Consider the following 24,159-nt stretch of genomic DNA (forward strand, 5'->3'; position numbering starts at 1 on the left):
TATTGCTCAACTTAATTAACATGTCTGATTATAGTTTGTAAGCTGAAAGGACAGTTATGACTTCTAAATCATAATTTGTACCTATCTAGCTGTCACAGGAGCTAGATTGAATCTTGCCCACCTGGTGCCTGATGACAGATATGATTTATGGAGTTCACTTGCTGAAAGAAGGAGATAATTGCCTCTGGCTGGGATGTGCAGATGGGCAACAGTGTCTTTAGCTGATTACAGTTTCACTGGCACTGCTTTAACCTACACTGCAATTTTTACTTTTTAAAAATACAAAGAAATTTAACTAGAGATTTCTGATAGAGTACTTTAATCTTTTCTAACGGGTAAATATTGGGTATCTGAGCATGATATAAACCCATACACCCTCTAGGTATCTCTAAGGTACCCTTTTCATGAGTCATAGATGCTATAAAGCCCTAATAGTAAACCTAATATCGTAAGTTTTTCTTTAGTGCAGGTTTGAAGGTTCTAACAGCATTTATGAACTTTTTTGTCTTGAAAGGTTGTAGTACCTATGACTGGTATTGAGCTTGTTCGTGCATTTGGTTAAAGCACTGGATCAGAATTGTGGGACAGTGATAGTAGCAAAAATAATAAATACTGCTTATTGTTTATTCAGCATTGCTCATCTGCCTAAAAAAAACTTGTTATAGGAGCAAAGCTTTCAACAACAAAAAGCAGGGAGTCAGTCTTTAAATTTGTTGATATATTGTTTAGGATATTTTGTCCCCAGTTATAACTATCAAGTAATACTAGTTGTCAGATAAGTTTCTTCTAACCTGAACAGACTAAAAATAATTAATGTTTTCTTTACTTTTACGCTTCTACTATTTTCTAATGGGTATTTTTTTATTTACTTGTACATTTATGTTTATTTTTCCATTTAAAAAAATTATTCAATTTTCATGTATTTATAACTTCATTAATTCCCCTTTCATTTATCAAAGGCAGCACATCAGCAGGTTCTGAGAGTATGACAGAGACCATTCCAGAATCTCAATGCAACAATGAAAAAAATCCTTTTATCAGAGAAGGCTCTCTAAAGGTGAGGCAAAAATATGTATGTTTCTGAAATGGACTAAATAACACTGCTTTCCCAGGAAGGTAAGGCTTGACTCAGTCCTCTTAGATTTTCTGCTCTTGGCTATTTTTTGTATACTTTATTTCTTGTTTTCTTTAATTTATTCCTTATTGATTCAGTTATGTTGTTTTTTTAAGGGAAGACTGTTTGGAGTTAGACTAGACATTCCAAAAGCAATTCTTAATTGCAGTACTAGGAAATGAAAGTTATGGATAATATCCTAATTCTTGTTGAAGTCTTCTGGTTATAAAGCTATAAAAACTTAAGTACTTCCATGAATCTGGATCTTATGTACCCAACTCCTACTTTCACTATCCACAGCTTTTTGAAGTTAAAGAATGTAAATATGGTAACTCGTAGTTCCCTTGTGACAGAGAATCCCGATTTATAGATGTAGACCATGGTCATGCACTACAGAACTGACTTTCTTAGGTTCATGCACTAAGCTTCTGGCTGAGGTAGGTGTTAAGCACGTGTTTTTTGAAGGCTTATCATTGGCACAATCATTAATCTGCACAAATACAGCTTAACTGATGTATTCCCCTGCTTTTTTTGACTCCTCACAGACATTATATGTCTCATCTTTCTTATCGTGTGTAATGCTCTGCACTTAAAGTACTGATATTGGAATGTAGATATGAAATTGTATTAACCAATTCCTGGGTACTCAACTTGAGCTGGCACGGCTCAAGGTAGGCTAATGCCTAACTTGTAACTGTGGATGCTTACCATTTCTTTCACAGAAGAGCTTGTGCTTTGGTATGCTTGGAATATGGAATGCTACAAATCTCTAAATACTCTGGGAAATCTCAGATGTCGTCTGATACAAGTTATTAATTCCAGCATCGATACCTCATTCCTCTTTCTGTAAAAGAATAAAATCATTTTATCTCATAGTTGCATTTTGGGAATAAACTGATAGCAGTGATGCGTTCTGATTTGGTGATAAACATTGTGGGAAAAGCGCACAATGAAGTAATTATTTTATGACTGAATGTGTAAGATACAAATAATCTGATACGTCTCCTGTGGTCAAGAGTGATTGATCCTGTGGGTTGAATGAGTCAGTAATTTTATGCAAAATATAATTAATAACATTGTAAAACTTCAGGCACATTTGAAAAACATGTCTTAGAGTGACTTAGAACATTGATTGCTTTGAGTTTGCTTACTTGTGCTCTTTTCAGCATGGACATATGAAATATCATGTCATACAAACAGAACAGCAGTCTTTTGAATTCCTAACATTTAATGTAGGCTTGGAAGCAGGAGCGGGACCGATTACTAGAGAAAGAACTACTTAAGGAAGAAAAAAAAGGAAAAAAAGAAAATTTGGGAGGTAAAAAGAAAGGACAGGAGATAACAATACATGAAGAGAGGAAAGGTTCCAGCAAGAAATCTTCCAGAGAGAAGTTTAAAGATGACCCAGCAAAAGCCCCTGACCTTCAGGAGGATCCCAGCCTCCCAAAACCACATCCTGAGAAAGTTTATAAGGTAAGGAGTCATATTAATTGCACCACGTTAGGGAAGTACTAACTGTTTATGTCATACAGAGAGCAAAGATTACAGCAAAGCATCCGTTGTGAAATTGGAGTCCAGGGCAAATTAAGCCTAACTAGGTCTTGTTTAACGCCACCATTTTAGCAGCAGATGCTTTCCTAAGACTTTTGAAAAGCAGTGTCTGATGTTTAAGGTTATCCTACACAAGACTATTGAATTAACTTGGATGGGTTTTAGTGTATATGACATGAACAAAAAGATAAGTTGATTTTATGCCCATGGAAAATATAATTATGGGATGCATTTTGCCTCAAAATGTGATTTTCATAGGAAAGGGGAACATAAAGACCTGTTCCAACTCCCACATTCGGAGACTGCTAGACCTAGTTGAAGTTTTAGCTGTCCACAGTGGAAATCAAATAAAAGGAGTTCGCTGTTCTTCTATTTCCTGGTTCAAAATTTATCTTCTTGGAGTGCCCTAATACTAACTATTCTGCCTGTTATAGTAACAGAAGGGTATTTCTTAAAGAGGGAACTCTTGTCCAAACAGGTTTTAGCCAGTTTGCGCTGCTTTGTGTTTGCAGGGTCTTGCATCCAAACTTGCATAGGTCAATATATTTTAGTCTAAACTTGCTTGAGTACAGACTTCAGACTCGGAGAGATGTAACGTTTCAATGTGAACATAACTTGAGTACACTCACCTAATTTTTGTCAATTAGTGGCTCTTTGGAAGGCACAGCAGTCTAAGAATCAGATTTACAGTGTCTGAATTCAAAACTCTAGAGGGTGGAAAGCTGAATCTTTGTCTGCTCTTTATCTGATCCGATGGCATTGTACTTTATCTCTTTGTATTTGGCCAGAGTTTTTCTTTCCCTTCCATGATATCTTAAGCCACCAGTCTACTTGCTACTCTTCAGTTTCCATGGTGGCTCCCAGATTCTGCTCTCATGTGTAACAAGTTACTCCAGTTAGTAACTGAGAAATTATTTGAATATAAGAATAGCATACTGTGTATTTGCTAAAGTCACTATTACATTAGTTAAATATCTAAGCCAAAAATGTTGACCAGCACGGTGGTGATCGTGGTGATCTGCCCTTCATTTACATCTTTCATGGCTTCTGCCTTCCTTATTTCATGTAATCTGAAACTTTTTCCAGTTTCTTGGCTACAATACAGGAGAGGATCTCATTCAAGTGACAGGAACCAATCAGTATCTTTTCCCATCTGATGGCGGACAGATTCAGGTAGAGAAGATAGAATTTGTAAAAGGTGATTCTTTAATTCTTTATTCTTTGCTTTGAATCATTCACTAATTGATGATATAGTTTCTTCTCCATAAATTCTTTTTCATGTCTCACTAGTAGAAATTCGGTTAAAGACATTATGAGGGTACCGTGTAATTCCATATTAGCCTCTATCACTACTAATGTTTACATTTCCCTGTAGTATGTTAACAAGTGATAGATAAATAAATTATCAGAAAATTAGACATGGAGAAAAATCAGTTCATATTTATCTGTTCAATGGCAACTGATGCATGATATTTCCAGAACACATGTTCCAATAATTTGTCCAGTCAGATGTGATATACCTAAGCAACAGAGTTATTCTGCAGCCTCTCAGATCTAATTGTCAGGATGGTTTTGAATATTTAGTCTAAACTCAGCTAAGATTAATTTTGTCGTCTTGGTCTACTACTGAGCAATTCACTCCACTTCTGAACAATTTTTTTTTTTGTGTGCTTTATGGTTGTGGGTGCAGGTTTTTTTTGGGGTGCGAGGCATTTCTGAAGCCTGGTGGGAGCAATAACAGTACTCCATTGCTTTGCAGGTCTAACTTTGGTAAAAGTGAAAGTGGTAAAAGACAACCATAATTTCTTCATTCATATCACAGACCCCAAAAAAACTTTAGAAGAAATTGAAGTGCAAGAAATTAATGAAGAACAAAACGTTAGATCAGGTTAGTGGATTGACATCACTGATGTAAATCATTAATAGTTTGTTGTACTTAGTAACTGGATGCAAACCTTATCAACTAACAGTAAATTCCTGCTACTGGCAGAAGGTAAGAAAGATCAGTGTTCTGTAAATAGAAATAAAAATCCAGTTGGCACCACGTAGAGGGATCTTACCAAGATGTAGAAGCACAACATAGGTCAACAGGTGCAAACCAGTCTTTTTTTCAAAGCAAGGAAATCAATTAAAAGAGTCACCATTCCTTAAGAAAGGAATTTTCTTCTTTCGTGGAGGATTCCTTCAGATCTTAATGTGGCCTAAGAAGATGCAAACTGAATCACTTCCATTATGACCAGAATAAATGTCAGCCCATGATAGGGAAGATTCTCCCTTTGAACTGGGCCTCTTTTTGTGGGTCAGATGACCACAGCAACCGCTACTGGTTGACATGTTGCTAACACTCCAAAAGGATTGAATCTATATCTTTGCTGAACCCAGGTGAAAGTGCTTCCGAGAAGGAGGTCAGTCTGTAAGAATCTGTGTATATGTTTGCCAGAAGCACTATGGAATTGCTCTCACTGAACTGAAGAGTATTGGGAAAGTATAACTTTTCGTGTGCAAGCTCTTTTAATCTTCATCAGTGTTAGAAAGCATCTTGCTCTTGCTCCTCGGCTTCAGCAGCCACCAGTGATGTAACTGTAGGTTGTCTGAATAGAAAATTTGCATCCCTTCCACAGATGAAATGTTTCTTGTCTGCTTTTCTGAAAGTAGACCTGTAACTTTCTGGGGTCTGCCGAACGGTACTTCCAGTCGCCAGCGTGCCAGCATCTGAGGCCACTTTCACTGGGTCCCTGTTGACAATATCTGAGGACAGTGACTTTTATTAGTGCATAGGGCACATGATAGAAATTAGCAGTTTAGCATTCTTTTCAGGCAAGCAGGGAACAGAAACAAGGATCCTTCTCCTGTTTAAATTCACAAAGACTTTTCACTAGTTGTTGCTGTTAAAGCTGTTTTCCCACACAGCTAATTAGAATGCAATTTCTAGATGAAAAATCACAGCTATGTTACACAAAACTGACTATTATATATTGCCCTATGAATGGATCAAGTTTTTCCCATCCTGTACCAGTCTATTTTACAGGTTAGTCATCCACACTGAGGTGCCACTGTTCCACCGGCCATGGCTTTGCAGGTCGGGTGGTTTGGTATGGTTGCCATCTTTAAAATTCATTCTGATTTTTTTTTTTAAGGAAAATTGAAAAATCAAAAGAAAGCTGTGAGCAAGTTTGGATCTTTTTCAGCCACCTTGGAAAATGGAATCCAGCTGTCCCTGAGCTATTACGGACCTACAGGGAAGACAGCAGGTAAAATAAGCAAATAGAAGTGGGATATTTGAGAAGCATGGGGGGAAATCTTTTCTTTTCTTTTTCTTTTTTTTTTCCTTCATATGCTCCCTAACCCAATAATTTGTTGCATGCAATTCTGCCTTTCTCAGCAGCTGTTACTACATGGTGGGGAATTTTCAGCAAGGCTCGAGATGAGATTACATTTGTCAAGAATATTCTATGATTCAAATTTCAAAATGGAGGGAGGTCTCCATGCTTTTTTGCTTACTGTGAAAACAGAGCAGTGCAGGGAGAAACTTGCAAGTATTGTTATTAAGTAGCCCAGCAAAATCAGCCAATCAGTTTGAGCCAAAGAAAATGCGATTTGCTGAGGAGTCTTCTTGGTTTTCCAAGAAATAATATTTTTGTAAAATTATATAGGTGATTATGGAACTTTCATTTTACATTAGGAGTTGGATTTTGGGTTACAGTTGTGCAGACATAATGAGGGATTTCTCTCAACCTTTCAATAAACACATTCACCAACTGGAAGCAATTGCTTCACAAAACCACAGTGAAAATAGCGTCTGCTTTTAGCAAGAGCTTTTTGTTTCCATTACATTTGAAAGACCACTGAAACCATCATACGGATAAAAGTGAAACCCTCCTCTGATCAGAAAATAATCCCAGCATTTTTCAGCTCTTCTAATATGAAAACATTTAATTGAATGCATCTTTGTGTGGACTCTGGTAAACCATTCAACTATACACTCAGTTTTGATTATTCAAATACATTTTACAAATTGATTCCTAAAAAAGGACTTTTAAAACTTGGGCCAAGAGATCATTCACAATGTAATCAACTGTAAAAACTTGTACCTTGGCATAAGAGACATGTCTGATTAAACACCTGCATGTCAGCTGTAATGTTCAGGCTCTTTCACATCTGCCATAAGCATCCTGTTTTACACTAGAATAGCCCTTGCCTTGTTGGGCTTTAGTGCTGCACTGCTGACTGGCATTCTTTGATCTTCTGCAGTTTTTCTACAATCAGTTGCTTATGCCTAATTCCCCTTGTGGGTGATTCTATTGTAAGTGCTCAGAAAAACTCCGACCAGAAATATTCTGGCTTATAAGGACTGTTCTCATATGCCAGCCTTCCCTAATGTAGAATGGTATGCCATGTAATCTGCAGTTTCTCTCCCACAATTGGTTAAATTTGGTGCAAATTACTCAGTTTCCCCATGTAATCTGCAGTTTCTCTCCCACAATTGGTTAAATTTGGTGCAAATTACTCAGTTTCCCTGCATTACTGAAATCATTTATCTGGAACCTCTCTAATTCTCATTATTCTTATGGGTTTTCTCATTTTTATCTCTTCCATCTTCCTTTTAGGGAAGCTAAGATGACAAAAAACCCTCAGGCTGTTTGCCAGATTTATGCATCTTTTTATATATCATTTTTTAAATGTTATTTGTTTTCTCTAGCATGAGCAAACTCTAACTTCAAACCACCTTACAGCCAGGCTTAGCAGTAAGCTCCTCATCGCTCTGTGGATCTGGCACTGCTTGAGTACCAGCAGGGCTTTCACCTCTGGCTATTATAGAACCTTTGCACTTGCTCTTTGTACCTTGATGAAATTATGTACAATTCCAAGTGCTAGAAATCTGTATGTGTGTGCAGAAGGAAGGAAACCTTCCTTAATCTCACAGCCCGCTGGAATTTCCCATCTCTCTCAAGAGTTCTAAAGACACTTTTCCTCAGTCTCAGCAACCCACTCTTTCTCACTGTTACCCTCGGACATTATGTTCTCATTTTTCAGAGCAACCAGTGTAAAGGGGTAGGTGAAATTTCCTTAGGGGTCAAAAGCCTATAGTAGCTTCTGTTCCTAAATTCAGCACTCTGGAAAGTAGTGTCATCTGAAACGGAGTGTGCTCCACTTCACAGCATGGGCAGCTGTGCAGGATAGCTTCCCTCACGATACACAAGAACTTCCTTATACGCAGTTTGCAGTGTTCACATGGATATTTATACTCATCTGACAAGATGGATTACATTCACTAATGATTTTATTGGACAGTTGCCTCAGAAACCTTCATTTTGGCTATCCTGCTTCTCTGTGGACCACTAGCTCTGTCAAAGTTTATTAGTCAGCTGTTTCTTCTCGCTGTCCACCTGGAGGTGGGTGCTACTACTTGTTTATTCCATGGCCATGCTGTCTAATAAATGTGAATCAGAATGGAACCCATGGAGAATTTTAAACTTTCCTATTTTATATAATTAGCTGAGAATTTATCTCTAACATATTACAAATAAAACAGATTTCATCTTTCCTCAGGCTTCCAATAAGCTGTGGAAGCCATGCAGCGTGCATTTTGTACGCGAAAGCAGAGCCACCCAACAAAGCATCGGACTCTCATGCGTCAGGCCCACGTCAGCTAATGAGATCTTTGTGGGGATCTGAATTTCCCTCTCGGGCTAAAGTCCACGGCTATATTCAGGTATCTCTGTGACTACCTCATGCTGGCACCAAAATAAACTGAGATTGTAGGCTTAAAAACTAAGGTGGAAGGCTCGTTATCCATGGGCTCCTAAATAGGACTTTATCACCAGATGTTCTTTGAGTTTCTTTAAGCCTCAGAGTCTTGAATGTTGGGTCACCTTTGCAGTTGCCGTAAATCCAGAATCATCCATAAGGCAAATGAACTTGCAGGCAGACTTTCTAGTAGCTTAGAACTTTATTTTTAGTGTGGCGTCTGCATTTTCTTATTTGCAGAGCTGAAACCATCTAGGCCGAAACCTTTCTGGAAACAGTGGGCATAGCAGCACTTAGGCCTACCTTTTATGTTTTTCAGCCAAAAATGTATTAACACTTCATTGGTGTTGCTCCACCCGAGCATGCTTCTGGACGGATTCCTTCCTTTCTTTGTCTGAATGTGATCTGGCTTGCCATTTATCAATGGGTTATTTAACTTTTCATTGACTGGTGTATCAGTTCTCACATTACTTAATGTTGTTGATTGGAAAAAGCAGAATTAAAATGTAATTTTACCAAAACAAAAAAAGCCAAACAAAACACACACACAAAAAAAAAAAAAAAAAAAAAAAGATTTTCCGAAATCTTCCTAAAGAAAATTCTTGTTATTACTGACATACTGTTAAACTTCATACTTTGTAGAAACTACTAAGCAAAACAAGCTTGCTTTATTTATTTAAAAAAGATGGTTTCTGTGATCATTGTGTTTTGCTTACTGATGTTTTCACTTCTTATCTATATGGGTGTGGTTAAGATGTGGATAGCAAGTCCCTCCATCTGGGTTAACAAGCTCTCCAAAACAAAAAAGGATTCAATTGTTTAAATTGTCTGGATGGTAAACAAGGTGCTATTTCATGAGTTGTAGATTTGGGACTTAGGCTGCCTTCAAGCAAGAAAAGGTGATTAAAAAAAAATCTTTCAAAAAAGCATTAAGGTTAGTGCTGGATGAGGCTTTCTGATTAAAGAGAAGTGTCAGTTCATTGAAACAATGTTTTACACAAAATCTTAGTTTGTATCATTTTTATTTTCAAGAAACTGTTTTGGAAGGCAACATGACTACGTCCTGCCAAAGTGCTTTAGTTGCACGTTGCACTAATTTAGCAATTAGTGCGCTGCCCTGCTCAGCCCTTAAGAATTGGGAGAGTCTTAGCAGGTCTAGATCATCAGAATCTTTTTGATTCATTATAGCAAAATAAAGCTATATAGTGCAAAACTACTGGAGTTGGTCCATGCTGGATCAGCCCCATGATAAACATAGCAACAGCGATCATTTCCTAGATACTAGACTCAAAATGTCTTCCCCTATCTTAAGTACTCTGGAGGTAACAGAGAATTTTAAAAATTTTATTTTCTATTTTTGAGAGACAAGTGATGACCTGTAGGAAACAACAGTTTCGAGATGTCTTTTAAGCTGATGAGTCATTTTTTGGAAAGATTTTCTAAATAATTTCATATATATTCAGTCCTTCTATCTGAAATAATAAACTCACCCACTGAGGTTACTATTTCTAAGGTAAATTTTAGTGTACAAAATCTTGTAAAAAAATAAAATGTGGCCATCTACATTTACGAAATTTAATTTTATTATAAATATTACTTTTTCCTTCTTCAGATGATGAAACAGATCCTGTCCTAGCAAGAATTCTGAACATCCCTTCTGTTCATATTCCAACCGTAATTTCTCCTGTTACATCAGCTTCAGGAAAAAAAGATAAGTCCATCAAACAAAAATCAGGCAAACCTCTGTCATCTAAAAAAACAAGCCATAGCAAAATAGGCGTTCCATCACCTGAGGACCTGGTAAAGCAAGAAGAAGGAAAGGTGAGAGAATAGACATTATCCAATGAACACAGAAAAGAAGCTAACAAAAATTCAAATACATGAAGTTATGTAACAGAAACATATACTCTTTTCATAGGGCATTGAACTGTGCCTTAACAAGTTCCTAACAATTTGTGGTGCTTCTATGAATATGTTTTACTCTTCCAGTTTTTCTCAGATGTACGTATTGGCAGCTGTTAATGAAGCTAGCTGTGATGACTCCATGATGTAAAGCAGTGTGTCTTTTTTTCCATTGTTGACATACTTTTGTCAATTTTAGCTTTACAGTTACACCTGTTACATTATTAATATCTCAGTGACTATAACTGCTCTAGAAATCAATTTTTAGATTAACCAAGGAGTAGAACTTTTCTGTGCTGTCCAAAACCTGTATGGGAAAGTCTAACCAACAGTAAATTAGTGGAGATGGTTTTGCAAAAGCTTGGTCTGCAGTTTGGTCTTCCTAGCTGATCACAAGTCAGGGAGCAGCAACTTGGAGAAGTTCCTTCTGCCTGTAACTGAAGTACTTCTATCACAGGACAGGATGGATGATGTTTCAAAAGCAGACTCCAAATTTCTATTATGGAGTACTTAGCATAGAGTAATACAGGAATTACAGGGCCGTGTGTGTGCCTCAGAAATTCACAGTAATTAATCTTTTAACATCTTCCACAGAGCTCTAGGAAAAACTTTGAGGCATTAAAGCATGTGAGGGAGGGAGGCCGTATCAGTTCAGAAATGGGTCACAAGTTCCCCTCTGCAAAATGAGTAACCTAGATTATTTCAGGTCATTAGGTAACTATTGGCAGAATATTATAGGCAGCCACAGGAGGTTTGTTTGTTCCAGTGGTCTCGCAGATCAGCCAGAGTATGAGTTAAATGAAAAGTTCTCAAAGAAATATGGGAGGAGATATTAACAGGATGGTGGAAGAGGATGCAGGATTTTTTTATTTGAGCTGTTATAAATTCTTTTCTTTTTTGGTGCTGTTTTCTCCAACCAGCAGTGTCCCAGAAATGGACACAATTAAAATACAGAACAAACTCTGAAAGAAGGACAGACATGAACATAAATAGTATTCAGAACCATTTTAGTTGCCACCTTCATCAGTTTAAGAAAGGACAGTCTTCTGAAAACAGGCGTAATCAGCACAGAAAGCAATGAGGTCATAAACAGTTACACTAAATGCTCTAAAATACAGTCTGGGTTAATTCTTTAATGATAGTTATGATAAAAAGCTATCCCTTTTAACCTGATCAAGTTACAAATTTCTAGATTTTGTAACTAGATCAAGTTACAAAATTTGTAGCATTTCTAGATAACGTGGTTCTTAATATCTTTCCAGGCTAACTGCAAAAGTACTTGAAGCATTTAGTAGTGTGTTCTAATTTTCCCCCTACTTTGTTCCATCTTTAATCAAGTATGGCTGAAATGATGCAGGAAGAACTGCTAGTGGAATGTCCCAGTTCTCACACTGAACTAAATTTAAGTCCAATCTACTGCATATAATACTTGTTGTGACCGATTATTTTCCATTAACCTGGTCATTCCTTCCTCTTGTGTTCTGCTTCTTCCATAGACTAGTGGATGATACGTAAAGAACATGAGTGGCACCAGCTCTGCCATCTTTTCCTCCACTGTTTTCTCTGTTGTCCTGTTCCTCAGAATTTATCCGTGGAAAATTAGCACTAGTCCATCAAACTGTGGTGGCTTCCAATCCCAGAGGCATCTCATGAAACTCCACTTCAGTTCTTGTTAGCATTTTCTAGGGCGCTGCCCTGAAAACATTCACCACTTTCTGGTCTAAAGTTTGGAATGTTTCTTTTTCAGAACTATGTCTTGGAAAATTGGTCTTTTGTCTACTCTGGTTCCTTTTGGCAGCTTCTCTCAAAGTCACTCTTGCTATGCCTTCACCAGAGACTTATGAAATATCTTCTCGGCTCCCTTGGCAAGGGAGGTTGAATGGAGATCATAATTCTGTTGACAGAGCTGGACTGAACTGTTCAAAGAGGTAGAATGGGCAGTATGGAAAAGAAGGGTTAAATGCAATGCAGGTTTGTCAGAAACAAGTGATAGCTTCCATCACAAAGCAAAGGAGAGGAGACAGTAATAAGAAAGACAAGAATGAACACATGCTTGTTGAGAGTTGTAAGGATAGCCTTGGAAGACTCTAAACACGATGTACCTACGCTGCTTCTCTGGTACCTAGTGGATGCAGTAATGCTGTGGCTCTTGTTTCCACACGGATCCTGTCCATATCCACAAAAGGGCCCACTGACTGAATTTCAACAAGTTTAGCTAGGTATTTAGAGAGTGTGAGCATGGAAAGTGGTGTAGGGAGCTGCCAAACAGCACTCAGCATAACATACTGCAACTGTGCAGCACAAACCAACCCCCCCTACCATTAAAATTCTGCCAGGAGGATATCTAAGTTTCTCCTCTTCTTCCAAAAGGCTATTTACTGTTTGGTTTAGAATGTCTTAGAACAGAGAGTATCTATGTCGGTGTGTACAGCACCTGGCTGTGTGGCTCTGCAAGTATTTTGGAGGGCAGGATTAGAATCTGAAGCAAACTTGACATGGGCATGGTCCGTAAAATAGGATGCAATTCAGTAAGAGTAAGCGCTAGGTTCTACAATTACTTATAAATTATCAGTATATGTCTACAGAATGGGTAACAGTTCTGTCGGTAACAGTTCTATAGAGAAGGGTCTGAGAGTTGCAATGGATTGCAAGCTATACGTAAGTCAACAATGCCATCTTGCTGTGAGAAGGGCAAAGACCGCGCTGAGGTGCGTCGATAGGAGTATAGCCTGCTAAATACGTCAGGTTATTTCCATTCGGGGCTGGTGGGGCCTCAGCTGAAGTGCTGTGTCCAGTTATGGGTACTGCACTGCAAGAAAAATAAGGGCCACACTGGCAAGTTTTAAGGAAAGTCCCAAGGAGGATCAGAGGTCTGGAAAACTTGACTGGTGAGGAAAGGTTAAAAGGCTTGGTGTGTGTTTGTTCGGTCTAGAGCTGGGAGACAGAATAGCCCTCTTCAAAGAGTTAAAGGGACACCATCTTCTTCTATGCTAGCTTGTATAATCAAAAAAAAAAAATCAGAAGCAATTTTCTGCAAGAGAGGTTCAGACTAACCGACAGGAGAGTGTCAGTAAGGTTAGTCGGGGTAAAGCCCTGAACAGTTTGTCAGAAAACCTCCAGTCCTGGAAATTTTCAGAAGAGGTTGCATTAACAGTTTTCTCTAACAATACAGGTATACTTGATTTTTCTTTTTTCTGTTTTTTGGTTTTTGTTTTGGGTTTTTTTTTTAACCATTAAACAGGGAGAAGTAGATGAGAACTGAGGGTTACTTCTGCCCTATTCTGTGACTTCTACCTCTTGATCCTGTGACTATAATCTTTTTGTATTGAGAGTACCCTTAATTGCCCAGTAATATTATGTAAAGTAGCCATAAAATGTACCATCCTACATGTTGAAAAACAGGTGGCGAAACATCTGCCAATTTTTCCCTATATTTTATTTCTATTCCTAAAAATCAAGAATAGGGGGTAAGTCCAGGACAAGTTCTCTCTGGTACCTCTGTCTGGACCCCAAAACTGTTTTCATCTTATGACTACCAGCATAGTGTACTTCATTGTCACATAGGTTTTTGAGGGGGTGACATCAAAGGATTAATTGTTGTGCTTTTTTCCAAATGTTCCAGGGTCTTCAGACCCTCATTAGGTAAACCTCATCTTTTCTGGTCATCAGAAGAGTTTCCACTACAGGGCAGTGCAAAGAGGATTACACGTTTTGACTGCCTAATGGTCCTTTCTGTCCCCTTCTCCAGTCAGTGCTGTTTTTGCAGCAACTCGGCAGCACTGCTCTACTTATCTTTTGTGCTCTTCTAATGGTTATAGGTAAAATAACTGATGTGCAACTTCAAGAATTATTTCATGCTCTTCTGCTTCACATTATCATTTATTGTCATCTCATTTTGACACTGTGCATAAGACAGCGTAATGATTCAGCAAAAGGGCTGTTCTTCAAGGGTTAATAAAAGCAATGAGAGAAGAATAGCATAATCAAAGAAAATAAGCTAATGTTTCCACTTCAGATTCCTTAAACTCTCAAAATGTTAAAAATGAGTGGTAGAAAGCACTTTTTTTCCCAGTGTTTAGTTAAAACTGATATCTGTAGGATAATTTTTTCTTTATTCTTTTAAAATGTGGAATAAAACTAATTCATGTTTCATTCTGTAGATGGGAATGGAAGAATCAGCTTCCCAAACACAAGTGATGTCAAATGCTCTTGCTTTCCCAAGTTTGAACGTCTCCTGTCCCAATGGACTAGTATTAACTTTCCTTGGTGAAAGTTTTGGAGGTTAGTTTTGTGAGCCACTGCGAAGTAAGGAATTTAAAAACAGTTAAAATTACAGAAGAAAATTATTTTTGCCTTGATGGCTTATAGATGTAGCAATATTAATTTATTCATGCTTCAGATTGCTAAGTGTCATAATGTCTATTGAAAAGCATTTGCAACATAGTGTTTTGATTCAAATGTAAAATCTAGAATTGCAAGTTGTTAGACATCACAAATTGGGACAGGGAAGCAGCAACCCTAAAAAGTTCTTGGGAGTCATGATGGATAATCAGTTGAATGTGCAGGTATATTGGCGTAGTAAGATGAGCAAATTCAATTAATAAATGCATATATATTTATAAGATTATATATAGATTATTTTTTTTCATCTCTGTGGGCCTCCTTTGGGCCCTCTTCAGTCTATCCACGTCTTTCTTGAACTGTGGGGACTGGGACTGGACACGGTACTCCCAAGTGCAGCCAGACAAGCCAAGTGGAGTGCAATGATCACATCTGTGTCTCCACTAGTAATGCCCCTGCAGATGCAGCCAGCTTGGCACATTTTGCCAGTTTAGGGTAAATGTGCTCTGCTCAATCTGGTATGAAGTAAAGAAGATGCAGAGAGTTTGCAAACATACATAGTTTGGCAAGGAGCATGAATTTGAAATGCTGAATAGTTGAGGTGCACAAAGCAATTATGGACACACACACATGTAGTCTCTTAACACAATTACCATAATTATACTTACTAGTATACTCAACACACTGCCATATTTTAAAAACTGCATTTGTTCAAGTAGACAAAATATCTAACTTCACTTTCTCTACAAACTCAAACTTGGTGAAACTCAGTAACTTTTTAAACCTTTATGGGTAGTTAGGAAATTCCTCTCACCTAATGTCAGTCTTCCAAAAGTTCGGTATCCGTAATATATCCATCTTCAAATTTCCCTTATTTTCATTTGGAAAGACAGACACCTCCACAGGAGGATGCAGAGTTTCTGAGTGGATGTCTGCTTTGAGTTGTTCCCAGAGAAACAGAGCCTGTCCCTTATTCAGTGGGTAACAGAGGAAGCCAAGGAGGGTCAGTCTTACTCGCCTAGAGTTGCATGCCTTCTGTAGCCACCATGGTGCTGGGTGTGTTTAGCACTGTTTGAATGTGTGTGCTACGCTGTATTAAGTAATTCAGAATTTGTTTTCACATTTGAAAGGTGAAGCCACTACAGCTGAAGCTGAGAAAGTGGTGGTAAAGAGAAGTGAAGACAAAGCAGGTGAAGCCAAAGAAGAGAAGGCCAAAACAAATGAAGCAAAGAAGGAAATGGTTATGAAAAGTGGAGAGAAGGAACATGGGGTTACAGAAGGTGAAATAAAGCAAAAAGACACCAAAAGAGAACAGGCCAAACAGTCTGCTCTGGAAATTCTGGTTAGGCAGAGTTATCCCCAAAAAGTAAAGAACTGTCGTCTATACACATCTGTGGCAAGGCAAACAGAACAAGAGGTGTCAAGAGTCATCACCAGTCAAGGAACCGTCATAAAGTACCTGATGGATGGGTCTACCCAGGTACGTTTAGTAGATTTTTTTTTTGAAAGCAACCTGCAGGTACGATTACCCTTCCACTTGTGCTTGTCAGCTGAGATAGAGAAGTGTCCGGTTTGTAGATGAAGGAGTTAAGTACCCACTGAGTGATGCAGCCATGTGAAGACTAAAATGCTCTTGGCTTTGTTTGGAATCAGAACTTAGGGCACATAGCTTTAATGATGAAAATCTTAGTCAGGTGAAGGTTTTAGGCAACTGGGATTAGGAAATGGCTGAATATGGTTTTGAGAACTGAATTATTGACTTAACCATCTGAAGTGTGGATTAGTTGGGCTTTGGATATTTTTAGCAACAGGAAAGTATCCATACATTTTTTTTTAGTCATCTAAAGAATCATATGTGATCTAGAAAAGATGAACTGTTCTTCAGTCCTGCAGGCACCTTCAGGTACCCTAAATTTTCATCAAAAAGACTGTATTCCTAAGTACCTTTTTTGTTTACACATACTTAGGTTGCCTAGAATTCTGGTACCTTTTAGGTGCTATAGACTAGATACCATCTTTGCAGATATCAATGATGTCTTTGACCACTTAAATAGTCAAAGAGTAATCTTTACTTCTATAATGCCTGTTTGTTACTAAATAGAGTCCCCATTAAAGATATACATGAACTGCAGCAATTAGCAGCCCTTTGCTAGGCTGCAAGGGATGAAATCCAACAAGTCCAAGTGGCGGATTCTGCACTTGGGATGGAGCAGCGCCGGGCACAAGTGTGAACGGGGAGGGGAGCGGCCGCAGAGCAGCCCTGCAGCAGGGGCTCCGGGGTGCTGGTGGGCAGCAGGCTCAGGATCGGTCAGCAGTGTGCCCTGGCAGCCACGGGCAGCCCGCACCCTGGGGTGCATCACAGGCAGCATCACCGGCCGGGCAAGGGAGCCGGTCCCCCCGCTGTGCCCAGCCTCGGCGCGGCCTCGCCCTGGGCGCCGGGGGCAGGTCTGGGCCCCGCCGTTTCGGAAGGACGGGAAGGTGCTCGGAGGTGCCCAGAGGAGGGACCAACGCTGGTGAAAGGGCCGCAGGGCTCGTGTCCTGTGGGGAGCGGCTGGGGGCTTGGGGCCTGTCTGGTTTGGAGCGAAGGGGGCTGAGGGGCGACCCCACGGCGCTCTGCAGCTCCCTGGGGAGGGGAGGGGGGGGGGGAGGTGCTGAGCTCTTCTCCCTGGGGTCCGGCGATGGGACAGGCGGGAGCGGTTCGGAGCTGCGCCGGGAGAGCTGGGACTGGACACGAGGAAGCCTTTCGTCACCCGGAGGTGGCCAGGCGCTGGGACAGGCTTCCGAGAGAGGTGGTGGCTGCCCCGAGCCTGTCGGGGGTGAGGCCTTGGGACAGAGCCCGTAGCACCGCCTGCAGCGTGTGGTCAGCCCTGCAGTGGCCGGGCCGTGGGGCTGGGTGGCCGCTCAGGTCCCTCCCAGCTGGAACAGGCCATTTTACTTATTCTTTTTGAGACAGCCTCTTTATTTCTTGTATTCATTCTGAGTGTTTTTACTTTTTTCCTCTCCCATTACCCACAATGTCCTAGTGACTGTTGCATTTGTGACACATTCTTTTGAGATTTTCTGTTGGTCTTTGAAGTGCTTTAAACCTCTAGTATGTCCTCGGTTTCTGTAGGTTCTGTTTGCTGATGGCACAGTGAGTAGGAGTCCTGATTCTGGCCCTGTCCTACCACCACCTTCAATTCCAGAGAACATGCAGCCATTACCAGAATCAGAGCCTCTGCCTGAAAACAGCACTAAGAAAGGTAATATTTCAAGTGTTTTAAAGTTAGCAGGGCTGATGATGCTGAATAAAGGCCATACTTGTTTAGTCTGAAAATTCTGCCAGTGAGAAAATCCAACTTTATCTGTACTCAGCTGCTGTGCACTGCTAATTTGTACCTTCATAACAAATCACTTCTCCAAATTCTTTTTCTTCTAACATGCTAGGACTCTAATAAGTAAAAGGTTGCCTAAATCAGTAGCAGAGTGATTCAACACAAAGTCTTTTAAAAGAAATCCTTGTAACTACAGTAGTGTCAAATCCTTACTTATGTGTTACACAAGTCTTAGTCTTGGTATTGAGAAATCCTTCTCTTGTAGAGGACTTGCTGTATTTTCTTTCTCACTGTATGTTTTCCAAGGCACCTACTATTAGTCATTATCAATGGGTTGTATGGACTTGTGGTCTGTGCCAATATAACCATTCCTACCTTACTTTGACTGAGAACCAAATAAAAGTTTACTTCATACCGCAGAGTGTAGTCTGAGATCACTGTCAGTGCTTCTTAGTGCACAGAATAATTATCACCTGTCGTAATAGTAACATAATTTATTGAAAGTATGTAAATAAAAATTGCTGCCAAAGAGAAAGGTCTCTCAAAAAGAGACTTTCTGAGTCATCAAATCCAGTCCTTGTTCTTAGGATATGACTTAGGATAACAGGAAGGATGTCTGAGAACATCTCTGGCAAACTGTCTTCTGATTTTCAGTCTCATTATCAGTGGTCAGCGTATATCCTTTATTCCTTATCCTTTATGGATGATCACTTTCCCCCCACCACCTTTTCTCTCCACTGCTTATTCTTGACAAATATCTTTTGGGGCTTTTGTTTTTTCTTGCCAGGTTGTATGTGCTTGTAAGCCTTTTAGACTCCTCACTGGACCATGCTGTTGTCTTTCACATACACTTAGTCTAAGTTCCTTTCTTGAAGATGGGAAATCAGAGTTCTCTGTCATGTTCTTAATAAGATCTCTCCAATTCCCTTTCACAATGGAATCTCCCTCCTTTTCTTCTGATGCACCACAGGATTGTGTTTGCAGTTTTTGTCACTGTATTTTCACACTGGTAACTTGTAGTCATTCCATACAGATGATAACTCCAGGACATTTATTTTTCTTCTACTGTTACAAATCTGCCTGAAGTAGAAATTATTTTTATTCCGTTTCACATTAAATTTCATTCTAATAAGCTCTGTCAAATTCCTATTACTTTAATCTTCAAGCTCATGGGACAGTTTTGGATGCTTTTTTTTCTGTAACCCATTCAAATTTTCTTCTGCGTTGATAGTTCCTTCCGAAGTCATGTCATAATCAAGTGTCATTAGCATACTGTTTACTTTTTCTGTGTCATTAACAAATACATAAGTAAGGTTAGCTCAAGGGCACACCTTCAAGTAACAGGACTTGTGATTTCCTTTCAGCCTGATAAATAGTTCTTTTTTCAATTCTTTCAAAACCAATACTCACAGAAACTCTGCACTTTACTGGTTTTGTCTTTTGCCTTAGAGAATACCAAGTCTGATACAGAATTTTTTGTTTCTGCAGGAAAAGGCAGTGGCAGAAACAGTATATCACACCCAACCAAGGATGAGTTGTTCGAAAATACTGTTCAGGGTCTGGTTAATTCTGAGCAACCTAAGGAGGACCAGGCAGGAACCTGGATAACGACGACTCCATCAGGCATTCGAGTAGGCACGGAGGGAGCAAAGAGAATGGATCTGAAGCCAGTCTTAATCTATCAGGCAACTGACCCAGCTGACGGAACGGTATTACAGCTTTTGTGTTGTTACAGCACTGTCTACTAAGCTGAGACAGGGCTGCCTTCAAAGAAGTTGTAGGATTTGTTCTTTGAACACCTGTCCTACAGGTTGTGCTGTTGCACTGCTACTAATAAAAAAGCTTCAGATTTTGAAGAAAATGTGATTCCTCGGTCTCTGAAGTAGGTAAAGTTGCAGTAGTCTAGCTTCTCCCAAGTTTCAGTACATAATGTCTTGTATGACTGTTGTTGCCGTTACAAGTGCTAATATAAATGAGTATCCCTTCATTCTTTCAGGTTATGACTGTACGAGATGATGAAGTGATAATTGTTGAGAAGCTGGATGGTAGCAGAGTAGTAGATCATGCTGACGGCACTAGGATCACAACTTTCTATAAAAGCCGTGAAGAACTTTTTGTACCCAAGGATAGTGAGGAAATCGGTAAAATCAAAAGGGGAGCACTGTGATCTCTGCTACGTCTTGTGAAGCAGATGATCATCAAAATATATACTAAAGGAGGGTCATACCAGTAGCCTGGATAACAAATGCACTAGTGCAGTCTAGGCTTAGTTTGTCTGCTTGGTCTTTTTTTTCAGCTCTCTTCAGTGTGGAAACTATATTGTCACAAACCAGCAAATTTCCTTCTTTCTATGTATGTACTTCCATGGCCCACCTTCACCATGAGACCACAGTGCCAGAGTTTAGCGTGTTCGTTGCCTTCTCTCCACCTACCCTAATGCTAGCAAGCCAGCTGGTTTGAGTCCTAACTGAAGAGGTGTATTCCCCAGAGAAGCCGTGGGCTCACCAGCCGTGGAGATACTGAAAATTGGATTGAATGTGGGCGTGGAAAATGCCACATCTTAAGGAGTTATGTTTGCCTGAAATAAGTGAGGCTATGAGTCATCTGTGTTTCTCCTGGCTGGCAGTGTTATTCTTTTTTTGTTATTCTTTTCCCTTGTTCATTTCGTGGACAAGTCCTGTCTTTTGTAATTAGTATGAAGGGTACATTTACTTTGGGAGTGTCTGGACTGTTGTGTTCAAACACAGTAGGAAATGCTGGTTGCGTAGGAGAAGATATTCAGTTAACAGTAAACGTTCAGGAACATCTCCCTGTGGGATTGTAAAAATCAAAACAATGACCTTGAACTGATTTGTCTATTCAGTGGGAGGGCAATGGCCAGATTAACATACAAGTTTGATTTGTTTTCCGAGATTGGGCTGCTGAATAGGAATATCTTCACACCTTAGAGCTATTATTATAGACATAAAGAATTTCAGTGATCCAACTGATCAGATCCAGTGATCCAGATCATTGTGGTTAGTACTGTACTTGATAAATCAGAGTGTACTCTCCTGGCTAGCCAAATGGTTACAGACATTTTTTTGCTGCTGGATTTTCCAGTACTGAGTGCACAGTCCAGAAATCCAAAGGTTTACATAACATATCGTTTACATAAATAGAATTATATGATAAAGGATGCTGTGAAGTTTGTGAGGGTCTTTTACTGAGGAGACAGAGATCCAACTCTATGAGAGAAAAAGCAAATTGAATGCTGAGACATTTCCATGGTTCATGTGCTCCTCTCTTGTTCTGTATTGATTCTTAGATGAACATTCAGAAGCCACCACAAAGAAGGTGAAGTGTATGCAAGTAGAGAATCCTGAATTTGCTACTGTCATAACAGATTGTGAGGATGGTACCTGTTGTACCATCTTTGGAGATGGGACATCTATTGTAGCAAAGCCACAGGGAACGTATCAGGTGGGAGCTGTTTTTAGTTTGTGACAATGAAATTTATCTTTCTGTTCCAACTTCCCTGCCAGCAGCAGCTCTCACCATGACTGATTTAACTTCCTCCTCTATAGCTTTCACAAATTCTATGATTCCATGTCTTTTATACTCTGCCAATATTTTGGTATTTACTCACAACTGTATAGTATATCTAAATCACAATCTTAAATTTCCTGAAGTTAAAGCAAGTATTACAGAGACTAATGTCAGCCTACATCCTGGACCTCATCTTCCTTCTTTCTTCCCCTTCAGTCCCTCAAAACTGGATGATTAAAGGTCTGAAAGCTCTCCTCTTAACTCACATCTTTTCTTCATCTTCATGGTACCTCTACACCGAAGATTTCACCTTTCAGGACTGAACCTCTTCCTTTTTTACTGTCACAGGTTTCACCCATCAAGGCAGGCTCTCTTTTCATTGATGAAGATTGCTCAGCAGTTTATACCCATGAAGTTTACAATTTCATCAGCAAGAAAGAAGAGAATCAAGCAGGGAGATATATTATGAAACATACTTCCAGCACTATTTGTGAGGTGATGGATCCTGAAGGAAATATTTTCAAGGTAAAATACATGGAAGGAAACAGGCTTCTGCATTTTAAGTAATTTTATCTTACAAACATCTCTCCAAGTCAGCTTGTAGCCTTGTTATACTTACAGTAGTCTAGCTAGCCAGAAGGGAATAGCTCCTGAATCAGCTCTCTGAAATGTTCCTGTGTATGTGGCTGGATTCCCCTTTTTTGTTATTTCCCCTTTTTTAGAGAGACTGAAATAAAACACATAGTCTACAGTTTACCTCACCTGTAAAGTTACCTTAATTAGCCTGACTTTTATTATAGTGAAAAATCGGGTCTGCAAATGAGGACTAAAAATGAGAGAGGATATTTGCTTTTCAGAAGGTACACAGAAACACTTGAGTCTGCCTGGTAAGGCAAATGTTGTCAAAGCAATGATTCAGTCTTACAAATCATACTCTGTGCGCTGTGATCCTTTCACACCTAAGAGATACTTTTGAGCTAGGTTAGTACTTCATTTTGAGTTCCAGAAACATCATCTAAGTGTTTGTGACCTGCACACTGTTTTCTAATTAAGGTTCTAATTAAATATTCTAAAAACGTGGCAACCTTAGAGTATCCTTTCTCTTGTTGCAACTGTAATCTTTGCCATTTTCCCAGATTCCCGCAAAACAGCACTGAGGTTCCCCTGGACATAGGCATTATAATACAGTTTTTAATTTGGCTGAAGAAACGGTGCTTATATAAATCTATGCTCTATGTGCATCTCTCCCAATCAAATTTTTTACTAATCAACCAGAGGGATAGAAATTTCAAAGATACCAAGATCCTAGAAAATCAGTGCAATTCAAAGCAGCACAGAAGTTGCCTGGCATCGGCACATCCCACTTTTTCTCAGCTGATTCCTAGGGAACAAAGGAAGGAGGCTGAGGAGGCCGTGGGGCAGTTGAAGGTATTGTGGGTTCACAGGGGGTGTGGGTTGTAGTGAGGAGGATGAGATGAATGCAGAATGAGAGGATGCAGATATGAAGAATAACCGTAGGGAAAATGTGTTCCATTGGTTTTGCTGTTGATGGAGTATCTTTTATTTACATCCTCCTACTGTTTTACTCTCAAGACCCCATTTTCATTGGGTAAGTGCTTGTACGATGGAGCAGGTGACCATGTGGATACAGTACTGGTAGCAGCTCATGGATCTAAGCTGCTCATTGCGTACAGATGCAATAGGCGGCAGCCAGCTTTTGGGTCCTGCCCGCTGTTCCAGTCAGCTGTGATCCAGGTCTTCCAGTCCAGTTCTCACCTCCTGTATGGTCGGTAGGGATGGCCACCAGGTGCAGGTGTAACAGAATTGGTTCTTCCTCTGTCCTAATTGTGTCTGAGAGTACAGCCAAAAGGGCATGGGCTGGCTGCATCGGATTCGGTTCGTGGTCTGCCCTCTGAGTCACTCTGGTTTAAACTCTCCCTTCCAAAGGCCACCTTATTCCCTGTTAGGTGGTTATTCGTTGTGACGTACCTATTTGTTTATGTTAATGGCATGTTAGTTAATAATCACATAGTATTTTCAAGAAGGAAATACTGTAGAAATTCACTTGGTATTATCATAAGATTATGTGAGACTATATTTTTAAAGTTAATGAATTCCTGAGAAGAGCCCCATCTTTAAATATATGCATATATATATATTTTTTTAGATAGATGTACATATATAGTCTGAATCTATATCTAGATGCATGTATATATAGGTGTATATATTTTATTCATTTACCTATATACCTATTTATACACACACACCTGTACGTATGTATATACACATTTATGTTTTTATATATGCCTATATAGGAGTATATATGTATGTACTATGTGATTATTAACAAACATATTAGTAATGTATATATTTGTGTGTAACTATGTCTCTGTACGTGTGTCAGTGTATACACATAGATAAATATATACCTCACAGAGGTATGTCAGTGGCGGTCTGAGTATACAGTTACCTGGCTTGACCAGCAAACGAGTATTTTTGTGTAAAGTTGTCTGTTGATGCCTGCAGATATATATGTTGAATATGGAACGTAAGCATTGATGGCCCGGTTTGACAACTAACAGTGCTTGAGCATTTATTGAACATCAGCACATGATACTATTATTTATGACATGGCATATGTCTTTCTAAAAAGGATTGGTC

General features: G+C 39.4%; 1 protein-coding gene across 1 annotated transcript in view; it reads left to right on the top strand.

The window, feature by feature from the left end:
• The window catches only part of SPAG17 (sperm associated antigen 17), a 111,783-nt gene that overhangs the window by 58,229 nt on the left and 29,395 nt on the right, over positions 1-24,159 (top strand). Inside the window, exons 19-31 of the mRNA XM_040594990.1 lie at positions 960-1,057; positions 2,351-2,587; positions 3,752-3,863; positions 4,425-4,553; positions 5,803-5,916; positions 10,026-10,234; positions 14,476-14,596; positions 15,787-16,136; positions 17,769-17,898; positions 19,459-19,679; positions 19,967-20,111; positions 21,278-21,432; positions 21,847-22,023. Of these exons, the coding sequence (XP_040450924.1) occupies positions 960-1,057; positions 2,351-2,587; positions 3,752-3,863; positions 4,425-4,553; positions 5,803-5,916; positions 10,026-10,234; positions 14,476-14,596; positions 15,787-16,136; positions 17,769-17,898; positions 19,459-19,679; positions 19,967-20,111; positions 21,278-21,432; positions 21,847-22,023 (2,198 nt within the window). The remainder of the gene's footprint in view (positions 1-959; positions 1,058-2,350; positions 2,588-3,751; positions 3,864-4,424; positions 4,554-5,802; positions 5,917-10,025; positions 10,235-14,475; positions 14,597-15,786; positions 16,137-17,768; positions 17,899-19,458; positions 19,680-19,966; positions 20,112-21,277; positions 21,433-21,846; positions 22,024-24,159) is intronic.

Source organism: Falco naumanni, chromosome 5 (assembly GCF_017639655.2).
Source record: "Falco naumanni isolate bFalNau1 chromosome 5, bFalNau1.pat, whole genome shotgun sequence".
Classification (NCBI taxonomy): Eukaryota; Metazoa; Chordata; class Aves; order Falconiformes; family Falconidae; genus Falco; species Falco naumanni.